Source organism: Nylanderia fulva, unplaced genomic scaffold (genome assembly GCF_048542155.1).
Source record: "Nylanderia fulva isolate GAGA-0341 unplaced genomic scaffold, ASM4854215v1 Scaffold51, whole genome shotgun sequence".
Classification (NCBI taxonomy): Eukaryota; Metazoa; Arthropoda; class Insecta; order Hymenoptera; family Formicidae; genus Nylanderia; species Nylanderia fulva.
This window is the reverse complement of record NW_028190599.1, coordinates 143,606-165,215: the sequence shown is the minus strand read 5'-3', so window position 1 is coordinate 165,215 and position 21,610 is coordinate 143,606. Positions and strand designations below refer to the sequence as shown.

Here is a 21,610-nt window from a genome sequence, read left to right as displayed (position 1 = left end):
CCCCTCTCGCAGCCAACCTGCCCCCTCGCGGACGTAGAACGCGCGAATCCGCCCCTATAACCACCCTTCCGCGTCCTCCCCATCCTCCTTCTCTTCGCGTGCCTCCTCTACTTCTCTGCTCGTGTCGCCTCACCGCGCGAGAGAGTGCACCCCTACCACTCATCTACACCGCCGGTTCTGACGCTCTTCTTACCGGCAATGTTTCATTTCGAGCAGAGCAGCAGTATCCTTCCCGCCCACCCTTAACTACTTTTTGCACTCGATCGTGGAATCGCGATAATCGTAATTAGTCCACGCTAATCGAATCAAGTATATGGGACTGGGTTAAGAACTTGGAAAACGTTTTTTTTTTTTTTTTTCTCATTAAAGAAACGGAAGAAATAATTTGTAAGACGCGAGAATATCCGGTAACGCACGGACTAGGTTCTAACCTCACGCGGTCTTGTTTCTGTTTCAGATAGCAACCGAGCGTCTTCGCCCTCGGATAGAGGAGTCCGCACCGTTCGGAAAGATTCGGCGGAAGAAAAGAGAGAGGAGTGCGCGCACAACGGGCACCCGAAGGAGGGAGGGAGGGAGGGTGGTAGAGGGTGGCAAAGAGAAAAAGGGATAGAGACGCGCCGCCGGCGACAGACTGCACTCTCTTCTCGCGACGCTCAGGGCGCAAGCGTGCACGTGTGTTGTGCGTGCCCTAACCCTGTCCCGCTACCTGGGAGGAGTAGCGTGGTCGTCATCCCTCCGCGACTACATCCCCACTTCGCCGCCGTTGCCGTCGTTGCCGCCACCGATACCGCCAGCGACACCGACGCCGCTGTCGGCTCGCCAACCCTCCGACGCTCGCGGAAGAGCGCTGCGCCGCGTCACGGCCGACGAAACGACGGCGACGACGACGACAACGACGACGACGACGACGACAACGACGACGACGACGACGACGACCACCACCACCACGACGACGACGACGACGATCACGACGGCGACGTGGACGAGGACGAGGACGAAGACAGGGCCGCCACTATTGTTGCCACTAGAACCGCAACTATCATCACACGTGCGGCTTCCAACGATAACAACAACAACGACGATTCGAGCCGCTTCTGTCTGTCACGCGTGACGTTGCACACTAAACAGCGCGACGACGTGGACACGCGCGCTACCCTTCTCCCTCACGCGCGTCTCACGCTCACGGTGCGCGTTGAAAGACGAGAGAAACGTCGGCGGCAGAGAGAGAGAGAGGGAGGGTAGGTCGACGCGGAAGGGAAACTAGGGCCGTAGGGGTGGAAAAGGGGTGGTAGGAGTGCGAGAGAGAAGGCGAACTCGACGACGACGACGACGACCACCAAGACCAAGAGGAGCGCCGGCGGTGGAAGGGGTGGACATCCACGCGGGAACACGAGGCAGGCGCACCCGGCCGGCACGCGCACACACATCCTAAGATGTGATTTCAAAAATGGCGGATTGCCCCTATGCCCGCTGCATACAGGAACGCAGACACATCCGACGGGAGCTGCTGCGATGGACAAAGAATATGGTCTTCGTAGTCGGTGAGTAAAGAGTCTCGCAAGTTTTTCCTATCTTTATATACCGAGATCGTTTCGTACGTATATACCTCGCGAACACATGTATAGACGTATATTTGTCACATCGGTGCGTTATGCACGCGTGCACCCAGGATATGCGCGCCGACTCCTCGCGCGCGCAACAGAGGCGTGTCACCAGCTTGTTGCGGGGGTGTACATGTGTGTAAAAGTGGCATATATATATATATCAATTGGAGAACCTGTGAAAATGTGTACATGTATGTATGCGTGTGTGTGTACTAGGTCGACGTACATGGTGTGGGAGAACGGGTTCTCTATCAGTGTGCGAACGTGAAGAGCGAGCAGGAGAGATCGAGAGAGAAAGAAAGATGCAGCGTGAAAGAGAGAATGGGGAGGAGAGAGAACACGCTGGTGGTTGAGACCTGTTGCGAACCGAAACGCCGAATCCTGGCTGACTATGTGCCAGGCGTGACTCCTACTCGCGTCTGCACGTTCAACAGGGTGGTACCACGTTGCCGGAAAATCCGATAATATTCCGAGAGTAGTTTCCCGTGCGGTTTCGAGTTTTCGTGCCAAAACCGTCGTCTGTTACTCACCGAATCAGCTATTTACGGACGAAAGAAACGACCGCGACAATAAGGTTTCCCATATCGCGTTGCGAATGTATCGCGATCGCGTTACGTATAATTAAATAACCCGGTGGCGCGATTCGAGAGATATTGCTCAATGGTCTTTAATAAGCTTCGTTGATATCTCTTATATGCGAATATATAATTTCCCGAGAATGCTATATACATATTTGTAATCGATGCTCGGTCTATATATAAAGATGAAAACTGACGGTGCTCGATTCATCTTGAACTTAGCAACGGGCGAAATAAAAACGTGGTAATCGGAAAGGTCGTACGGTCAAAGACCGAGGGGGGCTAAAATCGAAAATTAGGCGCGCAATTTCCTGTACCGAGGAAGAAGAGGGTGGCGAAAAAATCAGGCTCTCTCGCGAGAGAGCTTCCACGTCGACGACGTGGCTCTCGCCCCCTCGCTCGTTCGGCGTCGTCGCCGAGGGGTGACGGGCGGCGACGGCGGCATCGTCAGACGCGCAGAAAATACTGCACAAGCTGCGTGCCTTGACCACAGACAACCCGACGATCCCGGCCGCCGCCCGAAACCTTCTTTTCTTCTTCTTACGGCCTTCCGTCTCCCTCCCCTTTTCCGCGTCGTCGTCGCCGCCGCCGCGTTTCTCCCCACTCCGACCCACCCCCGACTTCCCCTCCTTCGCCTTTCGGTTAGTTCGTCAAGGGGCAAGCTCCGGTACTCGCGGAAGGCACGTTTCCGCACGCGTCGGTGTTGCGTGCACTCGCCGTTACGCTTCTTCCTCCACTTTTGTGACCTCTCCCTCTCTATCTCTTTCTCCCTCTTCGTCGTCGTCGTCGTCGTCGTCGTCGTCGTCGTCGTCGTCGCGTCGCTCCTCATTTCGGAACGCAGCTGCCGCTGGTGGTCGAGAGAAATTTTCGCGAATCCTCCCCCGCCCCCTCCTCTCCGTCGCCCCTTCCTTCCTTCCTTCCTTCCTTCTCATCCGTATTCGTCCTCCGTATAGCGAAGAGGTCCTAAAAACGGAGGCGCGAGTTCGACGGAGAAGGAGGGGTAGAGGGTGGACAAGAGCGGCGGACGAAAAAGGGCGAGGAAAAAAGGGGGGCAACGCGTGTGTGTGCGCGCCGCCTCCTCTCCGAGACTTTCGCGATCTTGGGAGGATCGACCAGTGCGCGTTCGGGAAAGGGTGACGGAGGGTGGAATCGGCTATCGAAATCTCGGTCTAGTGCTCCGAGCGGTACAAGCGCGAGTGCACGTATATATATATATATATATATATATATGTGTGTGTGCGCGTCAAAGGGAGAGACGTGTGAGCCAACTTTTCAAACAAAGGGTGTCCGACTTTAGTGAGTGCGCGACTATATATACTCGTAAAGACGGTGCTCTCGTTCGGGAAACTGTTGCTCCTGCTCTTCCCTTCTTTGCCCTTCGGAAGCGACAGTTACACCTGTTACGCGCGCGCGTGTGTGTCGAAAGTTTTGGGCCGAGAGAGGGTCGCGATATATACGCGGTAATCGTCACGCACCGCGTAATCCCCGGCGTCGACTCGCACGCACGCACTTAATCGAGAGGGAGCATGGAATTGGACGTAACGAAGCCGCTTCTTCACGCTCGTCGCCGGAATTAGCCGATCCCGCGAATGTCGGCTGTAACGATGTCGCTCGGTGGATCTGTGCGTAGCTGCACCGTCGAGACGAGGACGACCGAGGCGGATTCGACGGGCGTAAAAACGCGCAAGTGGATCGACGTAGTTTAGGTAAAGAAACAGCCCCGACGCAGTTGCGAGGCAACGGCGTGCCGCCCGTACACGTGCGCGATTACGGAATCGATGGAGAGAGTGAGAGAGAAACAGAGTTCTCTCTTTTACCGTAGAACGAGTTTCTCGAATTTGCAGGAAGAGTTCGCAAAAGCGACTCTGTGGTCGACTCCAGATCGATCAAATGTGGTGCTCCTTAAGCTCGAGACGATCTTAAATATGGGATCCAACTACGAATACCGGCCTGTATTCGATGCGTATAAGTTTCTTATAATTTCGCGTTTTTTTTTTTTTTAAGAAGAAGCGAATTTTGTATGAATTGTTATCGCTGCTGAAAATGGGGAATAAAGAAGAAGAGGATAACGCCGACGTCAAATGTGGTGCTCCTTAAGCTCGAGACGATCTTAAATATGGGATCCAACTACGAATACCGGCCTGTATAAGTTTCCTATAGTTTCGCGTTTTTTCAAAGAGAAGAAGCGAATTTTGTATGAATAATTGTTATCGCTGCTGAAAATGGGGAATGTAAATGGGGAATAAAAAGGAAGAGGATAACGCCGACGTTACACGTCCGATTGTGATCAAAACGATCGCATTAATCTCTATGATATTAAGAAAAGTGAAGGCCCATCTATCTAGCGCACTTGTTTTTCATTCATGCGAAGCATGGATTATGCGAGCACGCGCTTTGCTGTATCCGGTAATATTTCATTGTCTGGTGGAAGATTTATAGAGGAACGGAGGTAGCTTTATGAAAGATGTAATATTAACAGTTTTTAAGAACCGGCGAGTGGGTGTGTAATAAGAACCTCCTCTTTCTCACGAAAGCATATACGAAAACTTGAATCAGAGTCCATCGATTAGCTCGATTACTTCCCCGTGTCGTGCCGTCGAAGCATTACCATTATATAAGACGAAAAGCTCGGGAAGAGTCGACACACGTATCATCCCTTTTGTGCATCCGCACCGTTTCCCGAAAAGGCTCGGCTCGGCAAGGCAAGGCGAGCAAAGGGGGTGGCGGATGGGCGCAGTTACTGCTGATCGTTAAAAGGCGCATAAAAAAGGTAGAGGAGAAGGCGCTGGGTGGGTGGGAGGTCAGAGGAAGCGGCGCGAGAAGTAACAATAAAAATTCGTCGGCGTTCGTGTTTCGTCGCCGTGGTAGGAATGGAGGGACGTAAGGGGTGAGACGGGGGGTTAAAGCGAGGTGAGAAAGAAAGAGAGGGAAAGGGAGTGAAGGAAGGGAGGTTGGAAGGGTGGTCGGTGGAGCGGGGTGCGTAATGAAACGATATTGAGTAGCCCGTGGTAGGGAGGGTCGTCGCGAGAGGGTGGGGGTCGTCTTCAGCCCTCTCCGTCGATTGACCTCGCTTCGACGAGGCAAAAGTGGGGGCGAGTCAGGGGCGGACGTTGGGAGGAGGGCGGACGGTGGGGTGATTTTCAAGAGAGAAAAAGAGGGCGCGCGGGAGAGGGGGCATTAAATTGACGAAAATGACACGGCACCTTCTCTTCGTTTCTCCCTTTCTCTCGTTTACCCCTTTACCAACGCTTTTTTCCCCCCTGTTTCGGCGAACGACGACGCCCGGAAACGCTCCTCCCGGAAACCTCGAGGAAACTTCAAAGCGACATTAGTACTCGAACGGCGAATAGGATAGCGAGATAAATCGTAATACGCGAAAAATTGGATCGCGGTGCGTGCGAATCCGAGAGATCCTACGGTACCGTCGAGATGAGAGAGAGGAGCAGAGATCGCCGTAAGATCTAATTCAACTTTTAGTGTCGTACGCTTTGAGCGCGTAATTCAAATATAACTAAACGATGATATATCTTTTCTAACGTGTCGTTGCTTATAGGATATATGAGAGGTAAATTTAATTTTTTTTTTTTTTTTTTTTTTTTTTTTTTTTTAAATTTTTAATTATATAGTATCGTCTTTAACTATCATTTTAATAATCATTTTTTCTGCACACAGTTAATTGTGGTGAAAAAACATACGCGTGTGCAAGATTTTATATTAATTCTTTTTATACGTTTTTATAAACTTATATATTTTAACAATTGTAAAATATGAGAGGTAAATTTAATTTTTTTTTTTTTATTAAAATTTTTAATTATATAGTATCGTCTTTAACTATTAATAATCATTTTTTTCGCACACAGTTAATTGTAGTGAAAAAACATGCGCGTGTGCAAGATTTTATATTAATTCTTTTTATACGTTTTTGTAAACTTATAATAAAGAAGGGCTGTAAGAGCTATTAAACGTAATACAGTTGACGGTTGATATCGATAAAATTCATTTAAACCAAATAAGAAATAAACATTTTGCGAACGTTTCGGCTGACATTTCGAGCCTTCTTCGGCGCGATAAAAATATTTTAATTAAACATTGTATTGTAATATTAAACATTAAACACCGTGCATTTAATTGAGATTCGACATCTTTTTAGATGTTTTTTAGTGAAGACAAAACAAAACGTCACAACTCTCTCAGAGATATCAAAAATTATATATTTTATATCCCTGGAGATTATAGAGGAAAATTATACTAATCAAATTATATACTTATACTGCGTCCAGCGTTATAATTCTTTCGGTTTAAAGTTATGAAACTAAAATTTCCTTATGAAACTGATAAAGTAACGTATTGCACGCACGCGTGTGCACGGAAATCGTTGTGTTTGAAAATTAAAAAATTTCGTACAACTTTCGAAATAAAAACTCGTATATTAATCTAGCCGGACTCATCGCGGCAATTAAATCGTTCCGCTTTGAAACTCCGCGCTTGCATAACCGATTGCCTCAGCAGGACGAATAAGAAAGGTTTCTCGATAGGACTATACAGGGTTTGTCCGGAAAGTAATGCGTCGCATTTTTTTGTGACGCGACTATACATCGCAGAGCGATGGGACCGGTTGGGGAGGAAGGGGGGTACCCTTAGCTTTCCAACGGTAGGTCGCTCAATTGTTTCCATGCGCTTGGAGGGTTAGGACGGCTTATTCTGTGAACCTCTGCTTAGTGGTCGCGTCGAACTTGTGATGGAGAGAACGATAGAGCAACGCTATGCGATAAAGTTTTGCGTGAAGCTGGACAAGACGCCGCTGGAAACTTTTGAAATGCTCAAGAAAGTTTTCGGGGACGATTGCCTTTCCAAATCGCAGTCAAACAGATGGCACAAGATGTTTAGAGAAGGTCGGAAGGAGGTCGCCGACGAGGCCCGCGCAGGACGCCCGTCAACATCGCGAACGGACGACAATGTGACTCGTGTGCGCCAATTATTGAATTCAGACCGTCGAATGAATGTTCGCTTAATGTCGGAATTATTGAACTTGCCGAAAACGATTGTTCACGAGATTGTATCGGAAGACTTGGCCATGCGGAAGATTTGCGCAAAACTTGTGCCCAGAGTGTTGACCGATGCGCAAAAGCAACACCGAGTGGAAGTTTGTGAAGAACTCAAGCAACTCTGTGCAGATAATCCCAATTTCCTGAACAACGTTATCACTGGGGATGAGTCATGGGTCTTTCAGTACGATCCGGAGTCAAAGAGGCAGAGTGCGGAATGGCACACGACGTCGTCGCCGCGCCAGAAGAAGGCTCGCATGAGCAAGTCCCGGGTGAAGTCAATGCTCATTGTTTTTTTTGATGCAAAGGGGATAGTGCACCATGAATTCGTACCCCCCGGCCAGACTGTCAACGCTCAATTTTACAAGGAAGTGCTTCAGAGACTGAATCACAGGATCGCCCGCGTCCGAAAGGAGATCCGCGCTTCATGGAAACTCCATCACGACAACGCGCCGGCTCACACCGCCTTTGTTATTACGGCCTACCTGACCCGGATCGGTGTGGCAACGGTGCCGCAGCCGCCCTACAGTCCCGACTTGGCCCCGGCGGACTTTTTTTTATTTCCTCGGCTGAAAAGGGAGCTCAAAGGACAACAGCTCGAGTCGGTTGACAACGTACAAGCTACTTCGACGGCCTCCTTGAACAGCATCCCAGTCAAGGAGTTCCAGAAATCTTATGACGCATGGAAATCGCGTTGGCAAAAATGTATTGACGCAGAAGGGTCATACTTCGAACAATTTTAAGTTGTTTTACCTATGCGATCAATAAATTCTTTTTTAAAAAAATGCGACGCATTACTTTCCGGACAAACCCTGTATGCATCGACGTGCGAAATTTCCGTTTTTTAAATAACAATCGTGTCCGGACACGAGAGCGCGTTTCGAAAGCGGAAAATGGGTCAACGTCCTATGCACAATTCGATAACAGGGTATTAAGTGATTACATAGACCCCGGGGATAATTAGTGCGACCGACTGGCTCGTTAACGAACAACGTTATAGCGTTTAGCTGTCGCGAATTGGCAAAGCTCGGGCGAGTAAAGTATATAGATAAACTGACCGTCGTTTCTCTCTAACGAAAACGAAGGACGCTTCGATTATCATCGTTCTCCTCTCCTCTTCCGGCTGATTAAAAAAAACGGCAACGCGCGTATCGCGATAAACCGCGCGTCGATGAATCCGTCGTGCATTTATTTGACATTCATGGGCGCGCGTAGCCGGCTTCTCTCTCTCGTGTAGATGACGTCTCGTAACTCCAGTTCATAAATCAGTTACTTCGTTTCCTCGTGCCTCGTTCGCGTCCGAATACGTCGCCGGGAAACCCGCAATACGATAAAGCAATTTACAACTACTCCCTGTGTTCTTCGCGTTCCTCCCCCTCCATTCGCGCGCCAAGTTTCTCCTGTCGTGTTTGAAGTTAGACGCTAATTTCGCGTAATTAACGCCGCTGGCTTTTAAATTATTTACGGGATAAATAATTTTGAGCGACTAAATTTTGCCTATCGCCGGATCATGGACTCGTAACTGCTACCGGTTGAGGATGGAAACTGTTTGTATCGTTTTCTTAATGAGTAAGGAATACTTACTCATGTTCGAACCACGATGCGCATCGAATTTAGAATTAATAAAATCAACGAGATATATATGAAGGATTCAAGAGTTTCTTTACGTGACACATATTTCTTTCTTTCATTTATTTCATAAATAATTTAATTCTCAAAGTCGAAGAAAGAGAATACAGGTGTTTCTTGTAAAAAGAGAGAACATTAATTATGTGTTTAACTGTATCTCTTTGTTTGAGATCACAAAGTTCCACATATAAATTAATCTCTAAACTTACATATGGAGAAATAGGCGCGACTCTGTTGGCCGATTTAAAAAACATCATATTTATATTCTTAATATCGAGACACGCATATTTTTCAATATTTCTTTCTTTCATTTATTTAATAAGTAATTTAATTCAAAGTCGAAGAAAGAGAATACAGGTGTTTCTTGTAAAAAGGGAGAACGTTAATTTTTTTTTACGAATCCAAAACATATCTTCTTGCAATTTCCCTCTCACTCGTTTCTATCGTTTTATTTCACATCTGTCGGTTAATAATAATAGAACCAAATGATTACAGCTCTCTCGCCGCGCACGTAACGTAATTCATTTTCAATGACGAGAGAGAGAGAGAGAGAGGTAGACACGTCCCATATACGTTCTTCGTGACGATCCGCGAGCGGGCCGTTAGAATATCATTCGCACTCGTGCGGACGACGAGGCGAGGCGAGGCAGAGGTTGAAAACACGGGAGTTAATCCGGTGACGGATGGCGGTGGTGATCTGTTGCGTTTTAATCGTCCCTCTCGCGCGTACGCCGCAAAATTTCATCCGCGCGAGATTTCGCTTTATCACGCCTCGACCCCCTCCGAAACGCCGATATTCAACCGTTGCGAGGGTCTCTCTTCATCTTCTTCGTCCGCGCGCGCATGTGTGTGTGCACGTTGAAAAAGCGACACACTGTCAGTCCGGCTATCTCTCCATCTCTCTCTCTCTCTCTCTCTCTCTCTCTTTCGTCGCGTTTCACCTCGACCAACACGTGCACACGTCGGCAATAGCATCTCTCTTCGCTAACTGTTGCATCCTGCATGCCTGCGAGAAACTATCCCTCTCTCGTTCTTTTTCTTTCTCGCCTGCTCGCTTTTATCTTCTCTTTTGCCAGCTTCTTTCGTTTATCGTCTCAGCTTTCTTACATTTTGCCTCTTCTGCCTGTTGCAACATTTTCGTTAGCTGTTATCCTATATACAGCATCGTGCTGTGCAACATGTGCATAATGATGCATTCTCGGAGAGAATCAATGGAAGTAAAACCACTTTTTTTAGTGCTAAATATATATTTAATTTAGTTTTGCGTAAATTATAAACTGTATTGTCTGTCGAATTAGAAAATTCCGAGTGTTGCTCCAATACGATAGAAAAATATAATTTTCACCGAATCACTATTTAAAATAAACAAAAATTGATTTAAAACTTGTCATTTTTATTACGATCAAATTTAAGCGGAAAATTAATTTCCAACATTTTTTTACTCCAATCTCAGAATGTTCGCTGTTCGTTTCGAAGCCTCTCTGTACGTATGACCCTTCGCCCTTCATTCGTGAGACAATTCAGAACGACGACTCCTGAATGTTCTCGGGTAATCTTATCGGAGGCGACTATAAGGATATTGCGATCGCTGCGAAAGAAGATCGACGAATCTCGATAGGGACGACCTCGCTCCTCTTCCACCGGTCCGGTCTATCACTGTCGCTCCTTTGTCACTGACGAATCTATCGTGGCCCGTACGGTAATATTTCGCGACGCGGACTCGGCTGTAACACTAGACAGCGTAGAGCGATAAATGGGTCACCAGACAACGACTCCGCCGTTGCCTCGTTTGGTGTCCGATTACCGCTTATGTAGACGCGACTGCGACGAAAGTCTTGTTAGGCGTGCGCGACGAAAAAAAAAAATGAAATGTCGCATCCTCAGAGCGATCCACGGTGCAAAAAAACTCGCTGATCAATGAAATTTACTGCTGATTGGAAACGTTCCGTTTTCGCCTCGTCATTGTATTTGCATCGTGTGCATCGCGACCTTCACTTTTCCATCTAAACTTCCTCGTTTCGAAAATGTGCCACGATTTTTGGGCTGCGATTCTGATGCTGTTATGTGTCAGGTACGTCATGTACAGTTAGTTTTCTCGACTTCAAAGAACTTGCGATCGCTTGTGAATGTCTCCCTCTCTCTCTCTCTCTCGCCGGATATATATATAGATTTTTTTCAAGTCTTTATATGTTCTTCTCGCAAAGAATAGGAGTGTCCGTTGCACAATGATTGCTAGTTGCGAGCTGTAGAATAATGATCGGTCTTGTCTGTGAGCACTAATGATACTGAAACTATGAAATATCCAGTGAATGTGTTTGCGTACAACATATCAATTTGACCCAATTGTAGTAAAAACTGTATTATTTGTTTTATAACTCAAATTTATTTCTTGTAAAAAAAAAGTGAAAGAAAAGGTATGCCACAAAAAATATAAAAGATTGAAGGATATCTAACAATGTTCGAAAAATTAGGAACGTCAATCGGATTTGAAAATTACTTGGAGGAAACCTTTATTTCACATCTCGATCGAAGATATCAATCAATTTGTAAAAACTTCAAACTTATTATATACCAAATCGAAAATTGGAGAAATCGGACAAGAAAATCGTTTGCCAAGTCAGCTTTCTTTCCTATATATATTCTCGCGTATGTATATGTGTATACAGGGTCGAGTATATAAATGGAAATTATAATGAAACTTTATTTTCAAGTCTCAACAGCAAGACTCACAGAATTAATCTTTCGTTCGCAAATACATACGCGTTTGTCAATATCTTCAAGTCATACATCACACAGGACCGAATCGACTTTCTTTCAACGTCTCTCTTTGTTTCACCATACCATTGCGAACGCGTCTCCCTCGACGAACGTTCCTCTAAAAATGATTAGCTTCAGACCCCGAGAAGTCACTATCCGATCCTGTCTGCATTTATACGTGCATGAATGTGCGCATACACCTTTGCGATTGCCGTTGAAGAAAAGGAAGCGACCCCTCTCGATAGAGAGTGCATTGGCTGCTTCACGGCCGTTAGTAAACCAGGACTCTGAACGAGAGAGGGATGGAGGGAAGGGGGAAGGAGAGGACAAAAGAGAATGGCTGGTAAAAGATTCGGCAGCTGGTACCTCGCCCTCCGATGTCTGAAAACCCTTGCTTGTATTTTCGTGAATGTACGTACCTCGCAACAAGAGTTATCGTCGAAGACCTTCTTCGCGACGTCGAGTTTGCGTCGCAAAATATTGCGACACCCGCGCGTTTTAGGAATTATCCTTTAATTCCGCGGAGCCGAAATTATGAACCCGGTCTCGTTGATTACGATCTCACGCGGGGATGAATGTAGGTGGCATGCGCGACTCGTGACCGTCTTCTCTCTGTCAGCAATAGGATACTTTCATGCTCAAGGGGACACGATCGGGGGAATCTCAGACAACGACCGACAACAATGAGTTCTCCATGGGAACTCTCCTTCTCGCGTAACTTACTATTCATCGTCGCAACTTACTTTTATCCTGGACGATCGTAGATCAAGAGCTTCGATGTACGCGCGCGCGCGCGCAATCGTCGTCCTCGTGCGATCATCATTTCGAGAACATTAATGAGGTACAGCCGGGTATTGATGAGACAGAGAGGGAGCCTTTCGACATCCATCGTGTGCGGCATCGTCCTTCACTTCGGAAACCGCTAAGCGATCCCGCCAGGTGAATGGGATTCTCTCGCGATCATGCAACAAAGCGAGGCTGATAACTTGACGCGGTTGCCTATTTTCTTTCTTTTTTCATTCCATCAAATCGCAAGCATTGCGCTCACCTGGTTGTCACAAGGTGAAACAAGGTTTGAAAGTAATAGCGGTTTAATTCTTCACAATATGACATTGTGTAAGCAGGAGGTACCGTTAACTCATTTTCTTCGGGAACATTTATTCCTTATTTCATCTGCTCTTTTAAGTAGAATTAATGTATCATTGAAAGCAATGAATAATCATGCGTGATCTTATAATGATAAGGATAGCATTGCACATCAGTGAAATCTTACTGAAAAGATTAGTGCCAATGTAGATAAACTATGAGATAAATTTATTGCATATTTTGTGGAAGAAATATGAGTTCGACTAAAAATCTGCTGTTCATTTTTTATGAGTATAATTTTACATTTTTAAATACTAGTTATTTGAAATTCAGAATATGTGGAGACTTCTGTCAAAAAGAGCAAATAGAAAAATTCTTGAAAATTTACAGCTTGTAAATATGTACGATTATTACTGATTTTTTTAGTAAAATCTTACTATCATATTATCGCACATACATAAATGACAAAGGAGCGAAGGTGCGATTGTTTTACTATAAATCAACAAGATATTTTATCTGTGAAATTTTAGCACTGTAAAAAAAATTAGTGACATTTCGATTGATTCAATTTAATAGACATTTATCTGTAAATTTTTAAAACGTATATGTATACTCGTGTGTAAAATTAACAAGGGAATGTAATATATCGATGATCGATTTTATTCAAAAAATTATTATACAGTGGATCTCGTGTCATACATGATATATTATCAGTGGGATTTGTATGCGTTTAATAATCATAATAGAAAATTATATAAAAAACCCGGTCGTGTACCGACTAGAAAAATACACGGATTAATTTGTATCACTAGGTCCGATGAAGCGCACAGATGTTCGCAGGATTTTTTCCAAGAGAGGACATAATTACATTTTTGTTTTTTTCTTTCTTAATTAAGAAAAATATTTTTTCCGTATATTTTGTTATTTTAATTTTTTAAATATTAAATAAATTCCAGTGTTTTTATTCAAAAGGCAATTCTTAAGCAAATTCTGAATTATTTGCCTTCTCTTGCCCCTTATTCCTGCAGACGCCCATGATGAAGCAGTACCGATTAGGCATTGATCGAGAAGATCCATGGACACGATTCATGGAAGAAAATACTTTTACCCGGTCCGGTGGACTCGCGTGCCGAACGCGTATACCTGGCCGGTGACGGGTCGCTCGTTATCGCAATTACGGCGTGATTATAGCGGCAGGGAGACGTTTTCAACGCGGTCGAGCGCTAAGCGGGTTTCGGACAAAGGATAGCCTTGTGTGTATGCGCGTCTCGTGAGAGTCGACCGCGGCCTCATCAGAGAGGAAAGAGAGAGACAGAAGTCATCCGTTTCCGAACATTCTACTCTCGTCCGAACACTGAATTGCCATTGGTCGAAATGGGCCGACGATTAGAGAAGGCACCGACGTGATGTAGTAGTAGCTTAGGGACCGTGGCCGCGCTGAAAATCGCGGCTTCTCTATTGGTCGAGCGGGCCCCTCGAGGCCATTCGATTTAGAATTGAAGAATGGTGCCGCTACATCCTCGTATCGGCAGAAAGAACGATCGTGGAAAGTTGCTCCGTTCTCGAATCTTCATCGATTTGGTCTTCGGAGAAGGAGAGAGAGAGAGAGAGAGAGGAAAGAGCGAGGGAGGATCACAGTCGATGCTTCTCATGCATCAATTTTTCGTTCCGAAGAATCGATTCTTTAATTCGTCGACAATCTTATCTCTGCGCCAATTTTAGGAGGATATATAGTCAGCAGAACGAATTATCACATTTAATTTATATCGATTTCTACCCTTCTTTGGATTTTACATACACTCGTAGCAATTAATATTAGAAATATGATGAATTATTATTATTATTATTTTATTATTACAATTCATGATCGTGAATTATATTTAACCCAAGTGTTCGGAAAAAGACTGCATATAATAAGATAGATATATATAATGTATCCAGAGATCTTTTTTCCAAGTATATAATCTTTGTTTGCACATACGGAGGAAAAATTAAAAACAATTGAAAAAAAAAAAATTATAATTTTGACGTCATCTTTTTAAAATTTGAAGTAAGCGATAGCAAAATAGTTTCTTCCAACAATAACATGTTATACACATTAGCATAATATATTAGAATATATAAAATATAAAAAAATATGGTACGAAAAAATTATAAGTCAATCTATACGTATAGACGTAGATAATGATTTTATTCGTCGAACCGATATAGCGTCATTGGTTTAATCCCGGGCGTGGTCACTCGCCCTACTTCTTCGTCTTCTTAAATGGCACGAGAGATAAGATTGGTTCTGCACCTCCTGCCTGGAATTTCATCCGGGGGGTCGTGTCTGAAGTCTAATTACTTCTCGATGAAATCGATCAAGTATTTCGACTTTGTTCGACGTGAATATATAATAACGAGAGCTGGTACAGATTCCTCCACGAAACACAAACATGTGGAATATTTATCTTCCTGCCCGATCCCCTCGTATTGTGACACACTTGTTAAGAAAAACACCCATTAAATAAATGGAGTAATGTCAGTAGGATGATTATTTCAATTAGAAATGCTACTTTTATACATCATTGACAAATGAAAGTTTATTAGTAACAAGATCGAGATATAAAATAAAGTTAATAAATTTTAATATCTTTATATTATTAGAATATAATTTTTTCTAACGAGATATGGCTTGCATAAAAATATGGAATTTGTTAAGTTTTTCGTATCTTAAAACATTGTGATAAAATATCTTGATCTTGATTTGGGATCGAATAATGCTTTTTCTCTTTCTCTTATTATATTATTATATCTCGCTTGTTTATATGCGAGAGACGATGCCTCATTATCAATACACATCCGCATAAAGAACCATGCATCCTCAATAAATTGATACAAGCTCGTACGTCACCTTTGTCGATCGCATACAGCGCGCGAATCTTAATGAAGTTAATCCGATCTTACGGAGGAAAGGAGTCGTTTTAGGTCGATGATTAATCTCGCGATAATCCTATTGCAGTCATCGCGCGCATCATTTCGAGATAAGCTACTTGCACATATTGTCACACGCATGATTCCGCGGAAAACGAATTGAATGTGCGCAAACTTCCGTGTAATGGACTTTCGAGATTCTCTTCGATTCGCATTTATTGTTAGATAAGTCCGTTTGGAAATCATCAAAGTCGAGGATTTTATTTTCCGTTCTCAAAAGTCTCGCGACTCTGTTATATATTTTTATAAATCTTCTTTTGTATAATTCTTTCTTTTCTTTTATCTTTCGGCGAGAAGCGGAATCCTATACTTGGAGAAACTTGGAGATACGAAATTCCGCGAGAAGAAAAATATTCGACGGAGGCGATCGACGAGCCACGGTCAGATTTTCATGCGTCATTACGCAACCTTGAAGTTTGCACGCTCTGGCGTGACGATGACTTGGCCGGTTCTTGTGGTTGCGATCGGGGCGACACGTGTCGCGCGGTTCCAAAGAAATTAGCCATTTTCTCTAATGCGCAACGATGATTTTTCATGATTCACGCGATCGGGAATTAGCGAACGATTATTATGTGTCATAGCTTTATTGTGCGAATCGAGTCGCTTCGGAGTAGAACGGGAACGAAAAGATCGAAAATCAGATATGAAGATTCGAGGAACTCGAGAGAATTAATTTATATAGGAATTACTTCATAATGCTGCATAATATTGCATGAGAAGAGTAATAAAATCTAAATGTATCGAATTTATGCATATTATACTTATATATTGATAATACATATTTGAAATCTGTATATATACTTGAAACGATATTATGCAATTCCTCATTACACTTGCGCATAGTTTGCATTTCACTTAAATGGCTGATTATATCACACCATCGATGAAAAATTAATGCTCATCGTGAAGATTCGCTGCGTATGCTTCCACTCCAGCGTTTTGTCTCGTATACATCTGTATATACATACATACATACATATATATATATATATATGCATATGTATATATATATATATATATCGACAAATTTTCTTATCGCACTGCAAATTTACGATAACGCATTGGCGATGAATGCGCTCGAAAGACGATGCATTAAGAGGTAGGATATATATATATATATATATATATATATATATATATATATATCCTACCTCTTAATGCATCGTCTTTCGAGCGCATTCATCGCCAATGCGTTATCGTAAATTTGCAGTGCGATAAGAAAATTTGTCGATAAGCAATTAACACTTTGCTGCAAGAGCTCGCGTCACTTACTATTCAAGTTTTACGCGAAAAATTTGGTTAATTTATGCGAGAACTCTCGTAATAGAAAGGACTGAAATTATTTCACTTTTGCGATCGATTGAAATTCGGTGCGATCGCATCGGAGCTTAGGTCAAAAGGTCGACGGGGAATTATCTCAGGACTCGTCGGGACTCGTGCACACGCGATACAATATTAAGAGTATCGCTGACTGCGATATTTCGGTTTTATCCAATGATCGCTACTGTATTGCGGACATCCGTTCTCTTTTCTCGCCCGAGGTAATTTTTTTCCCAAAATATTTTCGCCAAATATTCGACACTATATAATACGATAAATGAATATTGTCGGATATTTCGCGACTGATTGTGAGAAGTCGACGCTCGAGTCATTGCTGAATGCGAAAGCTTTCAGTTCGCGAGTTCTCGGGTGTTTTGTCGGAACGTAAGAGTCACGGCAATCTAAAACTTTACTGCCAGAGAAATACAGGCGCACATCTTCGTCGACCAATTGTACCCGTCATTCGAACGGACAGAAATTGCGTCGAAAAAGATAAAAACTATTACTGATATACAGCAGATAAACCTTTTGAATTTTACAAATATTTTTCTATGCGCTTTTATGATTTTTCCAAATTTTTTTAGGTTGCGTCATAATTTCTCTTTTCTCGATATATATTGTTTAGACAAGTTTTCAGAACGTATCTTGCATGTATTTTTTAATAAATTGAATAAATACAAAAGATACGTTCTGAAAATTTGTATCGATATCTGTATTAAAAAACTACCTTCTCCTCTTTTTCATTAATAGACCGCTTTATGAATCAGTTATTAAAAATTATATTCTTATACTCTCTAAGAATATTGAATAAATTTGTACGATATCTCTAATGTGTAAAATATTTAACTATAGCTTATAATTATATTTTTACATCAATTCATAATTCAACGGCAGAATGTACAATTAAAAAATTAAATCAATTAATACTGTAATTGTAAATTCAACTGGTAATGAATCTCTTTTCGTTGCTACAAAATATCGTCAAACTATCTGATTCACGAAGAAGATTAAAAACACACGAGCCGCTGCGTCATGAATTTTTTCAAAAATATCGATAAGGGTGTAAGCTCCACTTAAGACCGCGATGTTAAAGCGCGTCCCTGACCATAATATCAGACGTGCATTTTTCTGACAAGCATGCGCAAACGCACACACATACACACACATAACACGCACACATCTTGCGGCGTGACCGACGTGGATCCAGTTCGCGTTTCCGCAAAGCGCATTATACCTATATTTGATAAGCTGCATGGAAGTAGAGCGTTTAAATAATGGCCGTACACGTCGGCGATGGGCTAACGCGATGGGCGTCGCCATTCGTTCGCAAACATTCGACACACAATAATAATTTATTCAGATGTTTTTCATGCGCGCTTCCAAGCGACCGCGTTAATTCGAGCAAGTTTTCCGGGGTTATTTTTTTCCCGTACGCTTGTATCTGAAATGGGCGAATTTAAAAAGGAAAAATGCGAGCAATTATTATATCTTTGCGTATTTCCTGGGCTTTCAATATTATTTCTGAAAAAAATTTCTCCAATTATATATTTTTATATTTTGTATTTTATAAAATTTTTTTCACGCAATCTGTCTTATTCCTATATATATTTTTTAATTGACGGCGTTATTATGATTAAATAATCAGTTATTTTGTGTGCTACATTTTATTTTGTATTTTTTCGTGAAAATAATTACTTGATTTACATAAATATAATTACAAGTTAAAATACGTAAGTTTGGAAAATGAATATTGTCGGTTGAGGATTAAGGATTAACGTTTCGTCGAGCGTACGACATATAATTGCAAACTATCCAAAGTGATCAATGGCGTTCTCGTTCTTCACAAGCTAATTTACGCTTATTCATGAACTCGAGCGAGACCTGCGATATATCTTCCGCGATTACTTTACAGCAATTCCCGAAATTTGTGTGCGCTTCACGCGGTAGATCCTCCGTCCCTTCGCGCTGAAAATCAACTTCCCTACTTGTTACAAGCTTTCTATCAACTTTGTTGGAGAACCGGTTAACATGCTAATGCCGTTACATATTAATCACCATTAATGCCGACGAGTGCTCGGCTATCCTGAAAACAAACTGGTACTGAAATTGATAATAAATTTAAATGACAAGGGCGGTCAACACTTTGCGACCTGCAATCAAAACCGTGACTTCAAGTCGGATTAATTGAGAAGTCAGATTATTAAGATCATTTCTAGTAAAAGAATTAGTAATATTCGTTAATATATTTTTTTAAGTGGATTCTTTGGCTCATTTTTAAAATAAAATTTAAGAATGAAATAAATATAAAAAAGTTTGAGTTGCATAAAATTTTATTTTACAAAACCATTGCAATAAAATATTTGTACTTTGTGCAACACGCAATTGTACAATTATCAATTTCTTCTCGCGCATCGGTCACTGATATCGGTATAAATCGATAACGCGGTAATTATCGAGCGGAACGCATAATTAGCGATTGAACTAATTAACATGCAGTTGAAACGCGTAAGACTCATTACGCTCGCGAAATTTCAAAGCTGCGCCGTTCGCGATCGAGCGATTTCGATTCGCGCCTCGGAGTTTGCTCGATACTTACGACGATGAATTAATTTGTACTACGCGAGAGTGTGCGTTGCATCTTTCGAAGAAAATAACACGATTAAACTAACTCTCGATACGCGCCGTTGAATCAGGCGATAATAATTGCGACGTACGAAATACAGCGCGAAATAATTAGCTGTGTGCGAATGTCCATTTGCGTGAGATAAACCGACCTTAGCGGGCTTTAATTTAGAGAAAGAGTCTCTAACGTACTTTCGAAATTGTTTTCGCGATTCCACTATCACTAACCGAGGCCTTCTATTGCTATATAAATTCTAGTTATCTGGCTTTAATGAATCTGCATTGTGTAGATCGAAGATATTTGCTTCTCAATCTTGATTTTTAGCACGGTGAACGATTTAATTAATAAGATTATCAACATTTTACAGATTTTTATTGTTTGAATATAATTGCACAAATAATTATGGGCAGAATATTTTCGATATATTATAATATAATTGCGTTATTTATTCGCTCAATATATAAATGATATTATTTTTCATAAATTTATACAGGTAAAACGTGATAAAAAAACACGGCTTAGTTATTTTATATACTTTTCTTTTGAATTTTTCAATGGTTTCACCACAAAGCTGGTTCACTACAGATTGATCTCAAATTAAGCGGTACAGCAACACGATGCACTGCATTTTAGCGGTTTCTCTCATTAATGAGAAATTCATATTTTCAAAAACAATATTTTTAAAAGTGTTATCTGGGAAAATGATAGAGAATCAAACATCTCTTTCGTGTTGATACAATTTTGAGTACGCTACTTTTTTACATCCATGATTGTCCATTTGCAGCAATTTTGTGCTAAATATCGATGTAATCGATATAGTTTCGCTGCATTTATTATACAAATAAAATAACAATTTGCAATGACAAATCCGCGCGGAAATGGCCAAGAGTCGGATTTGATTAACAGACCGATAAAAGGCATCGAAGTTCCAAGACACGCCGAATTGTGCGTACCACGAACCGTATCGATCCCGTGTGCAATTTAATTTGCGAATTCCCCGTCGTTTCACAGAAACAACGCGCGTTTCGCAGAAGCGACGTGCCGCCACCGGCTCTTTACCAGGCCCTAATGACTATCCAAGCGACAAAATCAATCCAGCGCCGTGAAAAATCGCCGCCGGACTCGATTCGCACGCGATGATATATTTTCATATTCACGTACACACTCGTATAGAATGGTGCGCGTGTGCATTCACGATCGTCTCTTCGTCTCACGAATGCGAGAGAAGCGCTCGCGCGAACGCCCGTAGTGTGAGACGTATGCGTGTATGTATATGTATGCACCACGTGCACACATACATGCATCCGTATATGCACATATACGTGCACCGATTGGCGTGACGGTACGTTGCATTTGCGCCACGCGCGGCTGATACCGGGTGTCCGAGACGAGAAGCGCGGCTGATTGGCGCGTCCAAGCTGTAATTGGCCGGCCGTTGTCGGTTTGCGTTTGATCGACGTTAGGATGCGCTCTTTCGAGAGATAGAGGCCGGCGATTCGACGAGTAAATTATGTTTTCCACCGATAAAAGTCGTAAAAGTGCATAAATTAAAGGATTTATCGACGGAACTTTATTTTTCACGCGGCATAGCGCGATAAGTTGAACGAAGTAAATGGTAGAATTATATGTGCCGCGATAATCTTGATCAGATAATGTGTATGAATTATTTTATACAGAGAACGAGAAAGGTTTTATTCTATATTTCGTCGCTGATTTATATATTATATATTATTTAGAGAGTCGCGCAAGCTCGAAGGTATATTCTTTGTAAATTTGCAAAAAAAAAAAAAAAAAATATCTTGAAGAGAGAAAGAGAAATTTCAGGCACCGTATATTGGCAAAAGCGGCGAAACGCACGTCTGACGCAAGATTAAATTCGAGCGTCACAAATCAAATCGGTTTCACGGTTCTTCGATGACGAATTATACGACAGATCGCCGAGCTTTTACTCAAATGAATATCGAATATTGTTTGCTAAATTAATGAACGAGCGAA

At 42.7% G+C, this 21,610-nt stretch overlaps 1 protein-coding gene across 5 annotated transcripts in view; it reads left to right on the top strand.

Moving 5' to 3' along the window:
* Positions 1–595: 595 nt before the first annotated feature.
* Positions 596–21,610, top strand: part of Eip93F (Ecdysone-induced protein 93F) — a 66,667-nt gene continuing 45,652 nt past the window's right edge. For 4 of the 5 annotated variants that reach the window (XM_085487219.1, XM_085487222.1, XM_085487221.1 and 1 more), the window contains exon 1: positions 596–1,541. In XM_085487219.1, coding sequence (XP_085343345.1) covers positions 1,448–1,541 — 94 coding nt within the window. In that variant the 5' untranslated portion in view covers positions 596–1,447. Of the gene's footprint in view, positions 1,542–3,447; positions 3,889–21,610 lie in introns of those variants that run through there. The other variant, XM_085487220.1, reaches the window with a different exon arrangement.